This window comes from Phaseolus vulgaris, chromosome 7 (genome assembly GCF_000499845.2).
Source record: "Phaseolus vulgaris cultivar G19833 chromosome 7, P. vulgaris v2.0, whole genome shotgun sequence".
Lineage (NCBI taxonomy): Eukaryota > Viridiplantae > Streptophyta > Magnoliopsida > Fabales > Fabaceae > Phaseolus > Phaseolus vulgaris.
The window spans coordinates 10,372,820-10,389,005 of NC_023753.2; the positions used below are offsets into that span (position 1 = coordinate 10,372,820).

Below are 16,186 nucleotides of genomic sequence, written 5' to 3' on the forward strand. Positions count from 1 at the left end.
ATGAAACTAAATCCTTTTACATGCGACCTCAACTTCAAGGGGTGTTTTTTCAAAACAAAGTCTTTTGAATCTCTTAAGGTCATCTTTTGTCCCTTTCCTACTATAACCATCTCATACTAATATTAATATCAATACTTTTAATACCTTTTCTGACAAATCTCATATGGATGCCTCTACTTTTAATACTTTTCTTGACACAACTCGTATGAATGTCTCTGAAGCTGCTCCTAACAAGGGTTCCCCAAGTCAAGATCAACTCTAGAAATTAGTTGTCTAGAGATTTCTTCCATATACAATACCATAAGAGACAAAAGTAACCTAACCTGATCCAAGAAGAACTTTAATAGTTTGAGTCAGGGGTAAATGCTCCTTCTTATAATTCCCTTCAATATTTAGAAAATTCATTGAGTCAGGGGTAACTTGCCCATTGCTTTGAGAAAAGGAACTTGATCTTGTACCAATTATCCTATTTCTTATTTTGTACCCACTAAACACTTTTTTGTGTAGCAGGAATGATGCATTTAAAATCCCTACATCAGTTCAGAAATCATTAAGGCTCTGTTTGCTTTCATGGATGTACTGTTCACAAGGAAAGAAGTGAGAGGATATCAATGGTTTGGATCCAAGGTTTTGCAGGGAAGAAAATGAGAGGATATACCTATGAACAGTAAATATCCTCTCCCCTCAAAATGAAGAGATGTAGAGGGAAAACCACATCAACATGTGCTATTTACGAATTTATCCTCATTCATCTACAAGGGTTTTTAATATTAAAAAACAATATTTTTATTTATTTATATAAGATGTGATTTTTTTTCTAATTTTATAGTATATATTTAATATTTTAAGAAATTATTTAAAGTTCTCTTTTTATTTAGTTTGTTGTTGCGTTTATATTAATATAATTTTTTATAATTATTATGTTTACAAGTTTGTAATTTATTTGATAATAGTTTTTTATGAAATTATTTTTTATTGTTAATTATGTTATATTTTTTTTAGTATTTTTTTTTATTTTTTATTACTATATGACTTTTAATAATAAAAAATATTATCTTTTATTTATATAATATCTGATTTATTTTTTGATTTACTTTCTAATTTTATAATGCATGTTTAATATTTTAAGAAATTATTTGAAGTTTTATTTTTATTTAATTTGTTGAATACATGTTTTTTCTAATTATAATTTTTAAATTATATATTTATATTTAATATATATTTATTTTCTAATTTTAATTTTTAAATCTACGAAATATGTGAAAGTTGTTTATTTCTAAACAAAAATAACTCATTTCATTATTAAGAAAATTTAATAGACAGAGATAAATTTGTAAAGTAACATTTAACAATTAAAAATAAATAAAATTTCCTCACAACCATCATATAAACTTTCCTCAGACATTCACTCTAACATACCCCAATCCAAACAACCTCACTTTCTTCGCATTTTCTTCTCACATCCTCACATATCCACTCTTTCAAATCCTCACACATCCACTCCCCAATCCAAACACACACTAAAGGATAAAAATTGTGTTCAAGCCACAAAGGAAAAGACGAGTTCCTTAGAAAGGAACCAAACATGGAAAATTGTTGGCATGCCACTAGATAAAAAGGCAATAGCATGCATATGGTTTATAATGTAAAGTATAAAAATGATGGCATATTAGACCGCTACAAAGAAAGGTTAATTGCTAAAGGATATACTTAGAGTTATGGTATTGATTATGAAGAAACATTAGCTCCAATGACAAAGATGAATACTATTATAATCATTCTCTCATTGGCAGCCTATTTTGGTTGGGAATTACAACAATTTTATGTGAAAAATGCTTTCCTGCATGGACATATAGAGGAACAAGTCTACATACAAATTCCTTCGGGTTTTAGGTCTTTTAAAGAAGGGAATAAAATGTGCAGGTAAGAAAGTCTTGTACGGATTCAAACAGTCAACCCATGCTTGGTTTTGTAGACTCACTAAGTTATGATTTCCATGCGATAAAAACGACTTACTCAAAAAAAAGTCATATTTATCTTCCAAAGAAGTATGTTATTGATCTTCTTAAAGAAATATGTAAGATTGATTGTAAGACAACCAAAGTTCCAATAGAACAAAATCATAGAATTGGAAATGACGAAAGCGGTAATACTATGAATAAAAATAGTATCAAAGACTTGTGAAAAAACTCTTTTACTTAGTTTGCACCAAACTTGTGAGTGTAGTTAATCAGTTCATGCATGATATAAGAGAAATACATTTACAAGTTGTGAACAAAATCCTTTAATATATGAAGACAAGTCCAGAAAGGGGATTATTGTTCACGAGGAATGAAAAATTAAGAACTAAAGTGTATCCGAATGCAAATTATATGCTAGGTCTACCACAATTGGAAAATCCACCTCATGTGTTTTAGGTGGAAATTTGGTCACTTGAAAAAGTAAAAAAAAAAAAAATGTTTTTGCAAGGTCTATAAGACTGAATTTTAAAGCTATAGTTCATGAGATGTGTGGATTGTTAGAGTGGAGGATTATTTTAAATTTTTTTAAAGTGATACGTGAAGAGTTTATGATTCTTTATTGATAATAAGTCAACTATTAACATTGCTGAGAACCTAGTTTAACATTATAAACAAACATATAAAATACACTTCATTAAAAATAAATTGAACAATGGGTTGTTACTTGTTTACAATAGGTCTTCCCACTCAACAATTTTAATGATCTATAGAAGTTGGGAATAATAAATATCTATTCACAATTTGAGGGAAGTGTTACCAATTTGAGGGAAGTGTTATTAGTAGCATATTAAATGTACTACTAGAAACTTCTTGTTAGTAGGATATTAAATTTACTACTATAACCTTCTTCTTATTAGTAGGATATTATAGACATACCAATAGATGTTATTAGAAACTGTAGAAGATTCTAAAAAGATTCTTTTTATAATATAATAATAATTACTTTAGAGTTAGATCCATTTTATATTGAGAGTGATATACTCTTTCAATTAATTCAATTGAATAATTTTTTATTCAATAAAGAATTGTGTAAAAATAATATATGAGACAATGTTAAGCCTATAGACATGTTAAGTGTAATTTTAAAATATGTATAACTAGAAATGATGGAAAAAATTGTATAAAAACTGATATTTATTGATAAAAATATTCTAATTACACGTCAATTGGTAATATATATATATATATATATATATATAAAACTAAAGAAAATGATATATTTTTATAACTCAAAACGTTAAAAAAATAAAATAATGAAATAAAAAAGATTTTATATAACTTTTTTTAAAAATTGATTTTATAGTTCTTAAAATTCTTAAACACGAATATAGGGTGAAGATACAATTCAATTAATTCAATGTTAATAAAAAAAATGATATATGATATAACTGTATGCTTATTATACATCCATATATGTGCTTAAGTACATGTGTGTCTAATTTTGTTCAGAATAATAAAATATAAAAATATATTATTAAAATAAAATTATTAAATTAAAAAGTTATAAAAATAAATTGTCTTTATAATTTTCTTATAGATATTTTTTATATTGAGTAGGTATTTTTTTTATTATAGATTATAGATAGTTATTTTAGATAGTTATTTGAGTTGAAAAAAAAAGTTATCTAAAAGATAAATAATAAAAATTTATGTAAAAAATAGTTAAAAAAACTCCTTTATTAAGCTTTCGGGCATTTAAAATTTATATACATATATAAATTTATAAAAATAGTATTAAAACATTATGTAACCATTATTTTTAAAAGTAAAATTATTTAGTTATTTTAAAATAAAAAATTATTCAATTATTTATTTTATTAAATAAAAAATAAATTATTTTTATTTATTACAAGATAATATTGTTCAATTAAAATATCACACTAACTTAAGTGATTTTTTTAAATATTTTTAGGTAGTTTTTTTTATTATAAATAGTTATTTTAGTTTAAAAAAATGGTTATTCAAAGGAACACAATCATATATTGTATATATAATGATTATTAAGATAAAAAAATATTATTAAATTACAATAATCATAAAATTAATTATAAAATAAGTAATTTTATAAATTTATTGTAAGTAACTTTTTTAATTTAAGTAATTATTTTGAATTTTAAAAAAATTATTTAAAAGATAAAATGATAAGAATTTGTGTATAAAAAAATAACTAAAATAGAGAATTCCACTTATTAATGTAATTTATTATACCCAAACAAAAATATTTGCAAAACATTCCACTTTGATTATTTATGGTTCAATTTAAATGGTCTCCATAGTTATTAAAACTTTCTTTCTTAATATATACATTTTAAATATTTTTAATTTATAATATTATTATTAATTTATTTTAATTATTACTTAAAAAACATGGAAATGCTAAGATGTGATAATTGTAAGAATAGAAAAAAAATTATATGTAACTTTATAAACTAAACAAATACTAATTAGTTTTTTTTTTTTTTTATCTTTTATTGGGAGAAAAAAAAAAAAACCTTTGAGGGATGAGAGTGAAAGAGTGAGAGATAGAGTAAACGAAACCAAAGGTGAGTAGAGAAAGAAATGGCATGTCGCTCTGTTGTTTCGTCTTCCCTTCACATGACAAACTTCATGGCTGTTAAGGGTGTTCTCTCTTTTGCACCTAACCCTCCTCTGTTTCATCATCTCCCCAAAGTCGTCACCTTTGTTTCCCTTTCTGCTTCCGTTAAACTCCCCACAAAGTCATTTCAAGGTTTTCTCATTTTTTCTATTTTATTTTTACTTTTTTGGGTTTTTGTAATTCAGTTAGCTTTTCTGTTTCATGTGCTCATATTGGTGGAATTGTCACTTGCTTCTGTTGAGGTATTACATTGAATGGACTTAATTTTTGTTGGTATGTTTGAGGGGAGTGGGTAAGGAGTTAGTAGAAATTTTGAATTGTTGAAGAGATATAGAATGGAAAAATAATGGAACTGAAGGAAAGAGGAGAATGATTTTTTTTGGTGATTTTTCAGATAATGTTTTTGAGTTGGATTCTTATCTCTCTTTATTTTAAATAGATAGGTTCAGTGTCATTTTATGTGACTAGTTTAGAGTTCATCATAATTTGGGTTTGGGTTTGGGTTTAACCTTGTACGGTATTAATTATGATGCTCTTTTGCAGTCCCATTACTTATTTGCAAATACAAATTATAATTTTGCTTTAAATTTAAGATTGCATGATGTGTTAATGCTTGCTTTAAGGTAAGGTCCTTGATGCTTTTCTAAGGCAAATTGTACTTTTGAGATACCTATGGAGTGTTTGATGACATATTTCTTTTATATGGCTTTATTATTTTTTATTTTCAGTGAGATCGGTGGTTGGTACTACAGAAGCTGCATCAGAGTTTGATGAAATGGTTTCTGGGACTAAGAGGAAGTATTACATGCTAGGTGGGAAAGGAGGGGTTGGGAAGACAAGCTGTGCTGCTTCACTTGCTGTTAAATTTGCCAATAATGGACACCCAACTCTTGTGGTTTCCACTGATCCAGCACATTCTTTGAGTGATTCTTTTGCTCAGGTTTATTATATTTGTAACCTTATAGTTCTGATGATACTCAAAGCTAGCTGCTTCAAGATTGGTTGCCTTGCCTAATACAAGTTTTGCAAATTGTACACTAGGATTTGACAGGGGGGGCATTGGTGCCAGTGGAAGGACCTGATTTTCCACTTTTTGCTCTTGAAGTAAGCTAACATTTTAGTAGAATGAATTAGCTAATATTTAGTATCCAGTTTACTTGATGACATGATTAGTATTTTTGTGAGAATATATGTATACCATTTAATAGGATACCACTCTTCACTTATTTAAGTTTATAGTTCTTTACTTCCTTTACAGATAAACCCTGAGAAGTCTAGGGAAGAGTTTCGAAATGCCGCTCAAAAAAATGGTGGAACTGGAGTCAAAGACTTCATGGATGGCATGGGTCTCGGAATGATTGCAGATCAGGTAAAGATTTATTGAGATGTTCTCAGTTTTTCTTGTAATGTATGGATTTTCCAATTTACACTGAATTTTCACAGGGTGATGAATTTTTTTAAAGCAATTTTTTATCAGAAGTCTAAACTATAATTCTGTATATTATCAACCTGCCATGATATTGACAGTAACACATGTCCTCTTAGATAGTTAGATTAACCTTGAAGGACTGACTAAGTTGAACTTAGGCACTAAAATATGAATGGAGAAAAGAAAAAGTTGTTACTTCACACACTGATAGAAGCCTTGATCAGGCTTGTAGGAATGAGTGGATCTTTCCACTCAATCTTCAAAGCACACAAGAATAGTTAAGGGAAAGACGTGATAGAGTTGGTTTGCACCTGTGGAAGGTTTGTTTGGTTTCTTGGTGTGTTTATGAGTTAGGATGGAGTTGGTCTTGACTCTCAGAGGGGTAGGAATGTGTTAGGTTCAGTCAAGGTGTATGGAGCTTGGTTCTTAATGAGTTCTTCTTGGAAGAGTCTTGGAAGAAAGCTCTGGTTCTTGGTTGCGGAAGAGGTGATAGAGTTGGCTTTGATCTTGGTTGAAACTTGATGAAATTGGATGAAACTAAAGAGGGTTAGGTCACAAATCTCTTAGGGAATCTTTTGGTATAGGTTGTGTGAATTATAAATGAGATTTGGGTCATGAGCTACGTGGTTGGTTTTCTTGGAGGATTTCTTGGCTTGGTTGTATAGTTTGCCTGTATGAGTTATGGGTTGGATGAAAGATTCTTGATGGGTGTAGGTAGGGTTTTTGGGTGTAAAAAGGTGTAGGTGAATGGTGCTAAGCAACATTCTCAAGAAGAAAGAAGATAGATAAAAAAAATAGTGCATAAAGAAGGGAAAGACTAGAAGGAAGGGAATTACCTTGGTTTCAAGAATTGTTTTAGAAAGTAAACATTAAGTCTAACTCAACCTCACAAAATCGACTTGGAAGGTGAGGGATGCACGCACTTATATAATATAATTTTATCATATTTGTAGTCGATATGATATCTCTAACACACTCACTCACACCTAGGAGTTAACATCTCGAGCGCGAGACTAGATATTTATGGGTGATCCGATAGCGACTTGATAGTGGTTGGCACGATAGTTCCAATAGATCTCACTACGATAGATAAAATCTGATACCATATTTGAAATGGACTTTAAGCATAATTCTATCACAAAATTGACTTGTAAGGCGAGATTTGCACCCACTTACATGCTATAATTTAATCATATCTCTAGACAATGAGGTATCTCCAACAAATTGTTCTAAGAATGAAACTCAAGATTTGGAACTTTGAACAAAAGCCATGAGGTACTCCCTTTGGGATAAGCAAGCCGGGGAGGTTCACCACTTGGATATTCTCATCCAAGATAAGAGTTCTCTAAGAAAGAAGAATCACACACTTCACGAAATTTCTCTTTATTTCTCAAATGTGTTTTTACAAGTGTACATGAAGGATGCGGCCAAAGACATCTTTTGTCGAGCCTTCCACCCAAACATAGATATGCTAGAAGAGTATATACAAGGAGAATTAACCCCAAGTAGGCAAAGAGGCGTTGCTCCTATCTAAACTAATCTTCAGAGTCCTTGAGTTTTTATTGGCTCGATGAAGCTCCTCCTCAAGCTATTTAGCCTTGCATCTATTCAGGACACACCTAGAAGCTCTCATTATGTCTTGAACTCTCTTCTCCCTTTTTTGGTTCATGCTTCTTGCAATTATTCCTCCTTGTGTTGGTTCCTCTTAATCCATGATCACACAGCACACACAGAGGGTTTATGATCTAGTATCATTTTGCATCTAATTCAATCTGAATAATAACGATAGCTTCTGTTAGAAGGAGTATTTAACAAACTCCACTGCTTGATTGAAAGAATGCTATGCTCATGGAGTTCCACATCACCCAAGTTTAATTTCTGCACAACAAATTCACGTGGAAACTAAAATGCAGTATTCTGTTAAAATAATTAAAAAGTATTTCCACTCAATTACTTGCCTCTTGCTGTTTAAAATTTGTAAATTTATGTTATGCAAGCTAATTATTTATAACTAAGACATAAACAAAGATAATTGGTTCTACTTCAGAATAATCTTGCTTCTCTAAGACAGGTTCTTATGTATTTTGATTGCAATAGTTGGGAGAGCTAAAACTTGGAGAACTACTGGATTCACCACCTCCTGGACTGGATGAAGCTATTGCAATCTCCAAGGCATGCATTTTATGTGCTGTGTACATTTATTTCATTGCTAATTATTCATGTAATAATTCCTTTTTGGTTCTTCTAACAATTAAAAGCCTTTTGTCAGGTTATGCAATTTCTTGAATCACAGGAATATAGCATGTTTACTCGAATAGTATTTGACACTGCACCTACGGTAAGCAAAAAACTGATAGTTATGTTTTTCAGATCAACTTTTTGTTTTTAGCCTTAATTCGTAGGATTTTCCATGTTCCTGATCAGGGTCATACATTACGATTGTTGTCCTTGCCTGATTTCTTGGATGCATCTATTGGCAAGATACTAAAGGTAAGACTACTGAATTTAATTGTAAGAAACTCCTCCCCAGTAGAATTGAGTTGATTCACTTGCTTTAGAAGCTAATACTTACAGTAGTGAGCTTTATAACCCTTTGCAATGCCTGAGAAATTGTTCCAACTTTGAAATAAAATGATTATGTTCTTTAGGTATAATCATTTTATGCAAATTGCCCTGCCACTCAACCAGTCTTGAGTAGTTTATCTGTGAAGATGTCTGTAACACCTTTTCCCTATAATATTGTATTTATATATATATATATATATATATATATATATATATATATATATTTGCATCATAACATTTACATAATTATTCATCATAACATATATATACATATTCTTTATTATTTAAAGAGAATGGATGTGTTTTATTTATTCACAATCCCTTTCTTATTACCCTACTATTACATTTATATATCTGGTGAAAACATATTTGTTAAGGGGTTGGAATATTTAGTGAGAGGAAGGAAAAAGGTAAGTATTACATGTCTTTCAAAGATGATTGGTGCATCTAGATTTGAGGAGAAAGTGAAAAATGATACTTTTGTGGAACGTGATGGAAGTAACAACTATGTTTGTATTCCATGTGGTGCTCGGAAATATTGTTGAAATGATTGTAGAAAACAAATTTGGATAGTTTGGCACGCTCATCTATTTGAATTTGTATTCCCATTTTATTTCTTATAAGGGACAAGAAAAATTAAGAAGCGAGAACAAATATCACATGAATAAATTGGATAATAAAAAATTTAAATTAATATATATATATATATATGTATGTATGTATATATCTCACACTTTTATTTATTTATTTTTACTTTGAAAAAATTTGAATTATCTTTGAAGTGACTAGTTGGGATAAATGAGTTTTACCATGGTTAAAAAAATATACAAAATTATTTCATTTTGCTTAATATTTACTCATTTAAATCCCCAAAGTTAATCTTCCAACTACAACCTCAAATTTTATTATCATCATCATCATCATCATCATTATTTCCTAATTTTATTTTATTGTTATTATTGTATTTTTTTAGTCTATTAAAAATCACCATCAAATTAAATTATGATTATCATAAAATTTATAATTAGTGATTATTATTTTTCTAAATACATACATATAGTTTACATTTATTTGCCAACAAAAACATTATACTCTAAACTAAATTAAGAAATACATATAATTATAAAAAAAAAAAATATGGAATAAGTAAACAAGATGGGCTAAGGACACCCCACCAGGCAAGATAGTTACAAAATAACAAAATAATTAAATAAAATGAGGTTAGAAACATCCAACCATAAAATAATTAAAAACGAATACGAAAGATTAGAAGCATCCCACCGAGCAAATGATAGTTATAAAGTAAACAAATAAGTATAAGAATGATAAATGTCTTCTTCCCTTTACCTGGATATTTAGAGAATAATAAAAAAAATTGATAGTGTTACTCAATTTATCACTCACTATTCTTGCATAAAGTTCTGGCACTTGTTTAAATTTCTCTATTGCATTTTTTGCTTAATTGAAGGGGAGAACCAAGCCCTTTTATAGGCCAATTGCTTATGATTTCTTTTGGTTGAAATTTAATTTGATTTGTTACTTGGTCTTCATTCGTGCTTGATTTTTTGGATCTCTCATTTGAAAATGATAAGTTTTGAGAAGGATAAGTTCTGCATCTGTCCGGCTTATCTCTTCTCTCTTTCTTTTCTTTCGTAATTTTGTTTTTTGTAAATCAATTTTTTTACTATTTTTTTTGTTCTTATATATATATTGAATAGTTATTTGATGTTCTCTTACCTATATAATATATAATATATTTTAGGAATTTCAAAAATATTTATATTATCAGATTGTGCTTGGAAATTGTTCCAGTTCTACATTTCTCCAACTTCCTTGGTTGTTTCCTTTTCCTTTTCCAATTTGTGTCTATGCAAATGCATCCCAGTATTTGAAGTGTAAACCTCTATATTCTTTTCATTAAAGATATAAGTCTGATATCTTTATACCCAATATTCCATCTGTCAAGGAGCAAAAAGAATAAATTGTTGAAATTGTCTATTGAGAGTATTCGCAATTTCCCTTACCTGCCCCCTGTGCAAGCATTATGTATAATGCCTGATTCTTGGCAAGATTTCATCAAATGTTTAAGGGAAGTAAGCGGTTGCCAAAATGATGCCTATTCATGCGATGCCTCACATGTACTTAATCATATTTAATCTTCCTTTTACAAAGTGAACAGTCAGAACAGCATATCCGGAGTATCTCTTCCTCCCACCCCCTACCCCCAGTATTTCCAAGTTCCAAGCTCAGAATGATCGTTATAGTAATTGATACCAATTATTCTTCTGCAGCTAAGACAAAAGATAGCTTCTGCTACATCAGCAATTAAATCTGTGTTTGGGCAAGAAAATACCCAACAGAATTCTGTAAGATTTATTTCCACCTGGGATTACTGTTGCGTAGTTTCATCTTAATATGTTCACATTTGTTATACTTAATTGTGCAGGCTGACAAATTGGAGAAACTTAGGGAGAGAATGTTAAAAGTGCGTGAACTTTTTCGTGACACTGATTCGACTGAATTTGTCATTGTTACAATCCCCACGGTATGATTTATAAATTTTTTCCACAATTGACTAACATGTGAATAACTGGTGTGTATAATGATATAATGATGAATTGACATATACTGTAGTGTCACCAACCCTACCAAAAATGTTAAAGGACTACAACTTTCAGGTATAAATGCTGTCAGGTGTGGTGGAGGGCTAGGAATGAGCTACAAGTGTTTGGTAGCTAGTATTAAAAGGAAATATATTTTTGGGAATGCCATATTCGTCAAATTTGAAGGAACGACCCTCTTCCATTCTATTATATCGTGTCTCTCTGTGAAATTATTTCCCGTGCACATTGATTATTGCCTTCCCCATCCACCATCTGTGTGTGTCAACAAACATTTTCCTATTTAAAGAATTGAAATTTTGAAGTGGAAGGAAGACCTTGGAGAAAAGCTTTGGGGTTCAATACAAAAGAATAAGATTGAGGGGTAGCAAAATTTTATGAAGTTCATAAACGTAACCAGGATAAGTTGTTGGGGTTTGGTTTACCTTTTGACTAGTAGTAAAGAAGATGAAAAGACAGAATGAAGATGGGCATCTATACTGGATATTTTGCTCTTCAGTTTCCTGTGTGAAAAGGAAGTGGATCTATCTAATCTTATTGCAAGAACTACATTCACTATAAGAATCAAATATTCAATTATTAAATAAAAAATGAATGCACTAAATCAGTTTGGCTTTTGTATTTTTTTTTTTCTTTTTTCTTCTTTTATGGATGTTCATGTGATGTGATGGTAGATGATTTGTTGAAGTTTTAGAATGCCAACCTAGTTGGGATGCTAAAGCTTTATAGTGATGCCTAACATGATTTATTTAAAAAAAGTTTGGCTTTTGACAGAACAAAACATCATCAATTAATTTTGTAACATTTACTGGCAAAGGTTTTTGTGGTTGTTGTAGTTTACTAGCTGAATGTTAGATAGCTTTAATATACATTTCTTAATCATTTATATTTGTGTCTTTACTCCCCAAAGGTGATGGCAGTTAGCGAATCATCTAGATTGAGTGCTTCCCTGAAGAAGGAAAATGTTCCTGTTAAGAGACTGGTTGTCAACCAGATTCTTCCACCATCCCCATCTGATTGCAAGTTTTGTGCTATGAAAAGAAAGGTACTTTTAACCATTTTCTTTTTAATTTTTGCGTGCATTTCATCTGAGTGGTTAGCTAGAATGTAAGTTTGTACCGCTTGGTGTAGCGTTGAGCCATATCCAATTTGAATGATATACTGATCTAGGATAGTTCAGGGTATTGATTGAACTATCTATAGGGATCACTTGGAATCGTCCCCTTGCAAAAACATTAGTATCATAGCCGAAACTTAAGGAGTGAGGGAAAACATGTAAAAACCCCATGTAAGGATTCCACTTCCTACGAGGGAAGTGGGAACAAAATGAGGCTATAAATACATGATAGGCCAAGAGAACAAACTACGAATACTAAATGCTATGGCTTAGGTAATAATCTTTGAGAGACTTTAGCTAGAACATTTTGACATGCATCGTAGGGTAGGTAAAATTGTTCCTACACTATTAAAATGTTGTGAAGAGAAAAACACGAGGAAGAGAAGATATAGAAAGTGACTTTCTAGAAGGATAACGAGGAAAATTCTCCTACACTATAGCAAGTCATGGAGATTATGAATGATTTGGGACAACAAAACGAAGAAGCTCAACAAAGCGATGATGAAGCCCAACAAACTCAGGACAAAACTCAAATTTTGACAAACTTACTTTCAAGATTTTATAAGATGATTGAAATAAAGTAGTAAACCTTGCCCACCAACTCCATTAATTGATGCCCTAGAGGTTATATTCGATATCCTAAACTCAAGAAAAAGAATATATTAGAGATCTGCATAATGCCAAAGTGAGTACATAGTATAGAGAAGACTAAGATAAAGGCCTAACTATTTGGATGTAGTTACATGACAACATTAATTACTATGAAAATCTTTTATATTGAAAGTGTCATGTGGGAGATGTAACCCTAATTTTAGACGATTAGTGTCATAGAAGAAGCAAAATGCCTCTTTGCTGACTTGAGCATCCTTACATATTGGCTACTCGGTGGTGTAGGATTCTATTTGAATGTCTGCTTCTATTTCCATTTTTTTAAAGGCTTGGATGTTTCCTAACAATCTGACCTTTTTCACAAAGTGTAAATAGAGGTTTGCCTAACATCTAGCTTTCCCTTGGGGCTTTGAACAAGAAAGGCTTTGAGAGTTATGGGGAACCTTGGGGCTTGATTTGACCTCTTCATTTCTTCGAATCTACAAGCTTTTGTGCAAATAAATTCTGAAATGCCTCACATAGGCTCTTGTGCAAGAGAAATGGCCTTTTATAAGGAAAACAAGGATTCCATGAGATACCTTGTAATGTTGTAGTGATTATGCTACATTTGTAACTCCTCCCACACACAACAATTTGCTAATGAAATCACATCAAGTGGCATGCTTTTGAGCAAATAAATTCTGAAATGCATCACATAGGCTTCTTGTGCAAGAGATATGGACTTTTATAAAGAAAACAAATACCTGTACCCATGCTTGTACTCGCTCCCACACTTCTCAAATATTAATTAAATAATTTTCTAACAAAAATAATAATCACAACAAAGAAAACATGATATTAATTAAATGTCAAAAGGGATACATTTTCTCTTCCTCAATGTCAAATTTCAATGAAGCAAATTTAATTGCATAAATCTTGAAGTAGAGTATCAAATAACAATTATATGATTGAACACTCGAGATTGATAGTCAGACATTCTCACTTGATAAAAAGTAAACAACAAATAAAAATATTAAAAAGGAGCAAAAATGATTAAATTTGAGTCCAGAGAAGATTTAATTCGATAAAATTGAGGTTAACACTTCTTGAAATGTAATAAATTGTTTGAACAAAACTACATAAAGGAAAAAATATGTAATTGAGGTTGTGATGAGAGGGAAAACACCTTGGGGATCTAAGTGAACTTTGTGGACATCAGTCAAACAGATGAGTTTGAGAATGAAAACTTTTGTAGTAAAAGAAGGACTTTTCAAAGGAAATGAAACAAAGGAGACCAAAGAGAATAATGAAAACAAGGTTTTTAAGTTACCTAATAAACTACTAAGGGTGTTTTAGTAATTCAAAATGTGGACTAGGACGGAGGAGATATGTATGTATATGCATCCCATCCCTATACCCATATTCAATCAATGCAGGGATTTTTTATCAAAATTAGGACAAGTTTGGCCAATACCTGTGGATGCAGGTTTATTTGTCATCCCTAGTTTGAATGACTTTTTATTTATTAGTTTGATGATGCTTGGGTTGTTGTTCGTTAGTAATTATGATTGTGTCAATATCATTTGAAGGTTCCAAAATGTCATTGTGATATATGAAACGATGATTATCATTGTTCAGAATGCTTCAGTACCTGACCAAGCCCTTGGTCATTTAGATGCTTCGTCGTTTGGACAACAGTTGAACTAAAACTTCAACCTTTTCACTGAATTGCTTGAGTCTTGAGGCTGTATACCATTGAATGTATGTTTGTCAACAACTACCCTTGACTCCAACATCTTCACAACCACGTGGTGAAAGTTAGAAAAGATTTCTTAAAAGTAGAGGAGATCACTTGGGATAGTCTCCTGGAGAAACACAAGTATCATAGTCGATACTTAGGAAATAATGGAAAACATGTAAATATCTCACACAAGGATTTCAATAACTAGGTGGGACAATGGGCAGAAAACATAATGAAGTTATAAATACTCGATAGGCCAAGAGAACGGACAACGAATACTAAATTTTTATTTTTTGACTGAAGTTCTAGAAATCGTCTTAAATTAAAGACTTTGGTCAGAACAAATTCATTGGACACAATGTTGCAACAAACGATGAAGTATGAAACCAGAGGAGAAACACTTGTGTCTTGAACATATTGTTTATTTTTATTTAGAGGGTGACAATTTTTGCCATTCTATGAAAACTTTTCAGGATCAGATGCGTGCTCTTGATTTAATTCAGAATGATCCAGAACTTTCCAGCTTATTGATGATTCAAGCACCACTAGTTGATGTTGAGATAAGAGGTGTTCCGGCTCTCAAATTTCTTGGTGACATTATTTGGAAATGACTTACACACATATACTCAAGTAATGATTAGGTATGACTACTCTTTTAAGCTTACTATATTACTAAGTTTTTAAGTCATTAGTCACAGTATTTTTAGAATCAAATCATATGGTTTATAATTATGTTGAAATTTGAATTTCTTCTTTACTTTAACATTGTTAGGTTAAATTTAGGAATTTGCTGAAGAAGGCCGTTGAGTTATAGACACGTGAGATGACATAAAGGTTCATCAAATTTATGTACCGAAAGCTGCAAAACATGAGAGCGGATTCTGGTACTGGCACTTCTTACATAGGCTAGCCACTGCCTTCCAATATTTACAAGCTACAGTTTCAAAACATTATAACATTTTGGTTTTTCACGTTATAAATATTGTTATTGTAAATTTATTGTTCCAGATCTTGTATCTCTACTATTTTTTTAGCTCGCCCATTTGTTGCCAGCAATAATGATATTTATGTTTTTGAAGGCAATTTCTTCTTTCAACCTCCATAAATCTTTCAATTCCAAAATTATCCTTGGGCGAAAAGTGCAGGAGTTGTTTTTTTTATTCATTTTGGTAGATCTTCCGAACTGTATAATTTGGAATACACAAAATTGTATTCCAAATTCTAGAGTTTAGAAATTTAGGATTCGGAAAAAAGGGAAGTGGAGGGTCAATGAAAAAGATGAAGAAAAGAGCAAAATTGTCATTTCAAGTCTTCTATGAAGGTCCAGGAACAAGCAGTGTTTTAATTGTTGAGAAAACAATATTCTTGAGGCTGTTTCTTCCTGTACCATAGGTCAGGGAAAAGACTTTTACCCTTAAAAAATACATTTTGGATTCTATAACTTGAAAATGTATTTTTTTCTCTATTTACACCTCCTAGATTGTAGAATCCGAAACATATTTTTGGAT

General features: G+C 30.7%; 1 protein-coding gene across 2 annotated transcripts; it reads left to right on the top strand.

Annotated features, from left to right (window-relative positions):
• The first annotated feature begins 4,478 nt into the window (after window positions 1-4,478).
• On the top strand, window positions 4,479-15,761 carry LOC137827683 (ATPase GET3B-like). Of its 2 annotated transcripts, none has more exons than XM_068633935.1 (12): window positions 4,479-4,749; window positions 5,346-5,557; window positions 5,659-5,721; window positions 5,876-5,986; window positions 8,144-8,218; window positions 8,316-8,384; window positions 8,471-8,536; window positions 10,903-10,977; window positions 11,058-11,156; window positions 12,143-12,277; window positions 15,152-15,319; window positions 15,451-15,761. In XM_068633935.1, exons 1-11 carry the CDS (start codon window positions 4,581-4,583, stop codon window positions 15,287-15,289), a joined length of 1,212 nt encoding a protein of 403 aa, XP_068490036.1. In that variant the 5' UTR covers window positions 4,479-4,580; the 3' UTR covers window positions 15,290-15,319; window positions 15,451-15,761. The 2 variants fall into 2 exon arrangements, with proteins under 2 accessions (XP_068490036.1, XP_068490037.1); XM_068633936.1 differs by having other exon boundaries at window positions 4,512-4,749; window positions 15,462-15,761.
• Window positions 15,762-16,186: the final 425 nt, after the last annotated feature.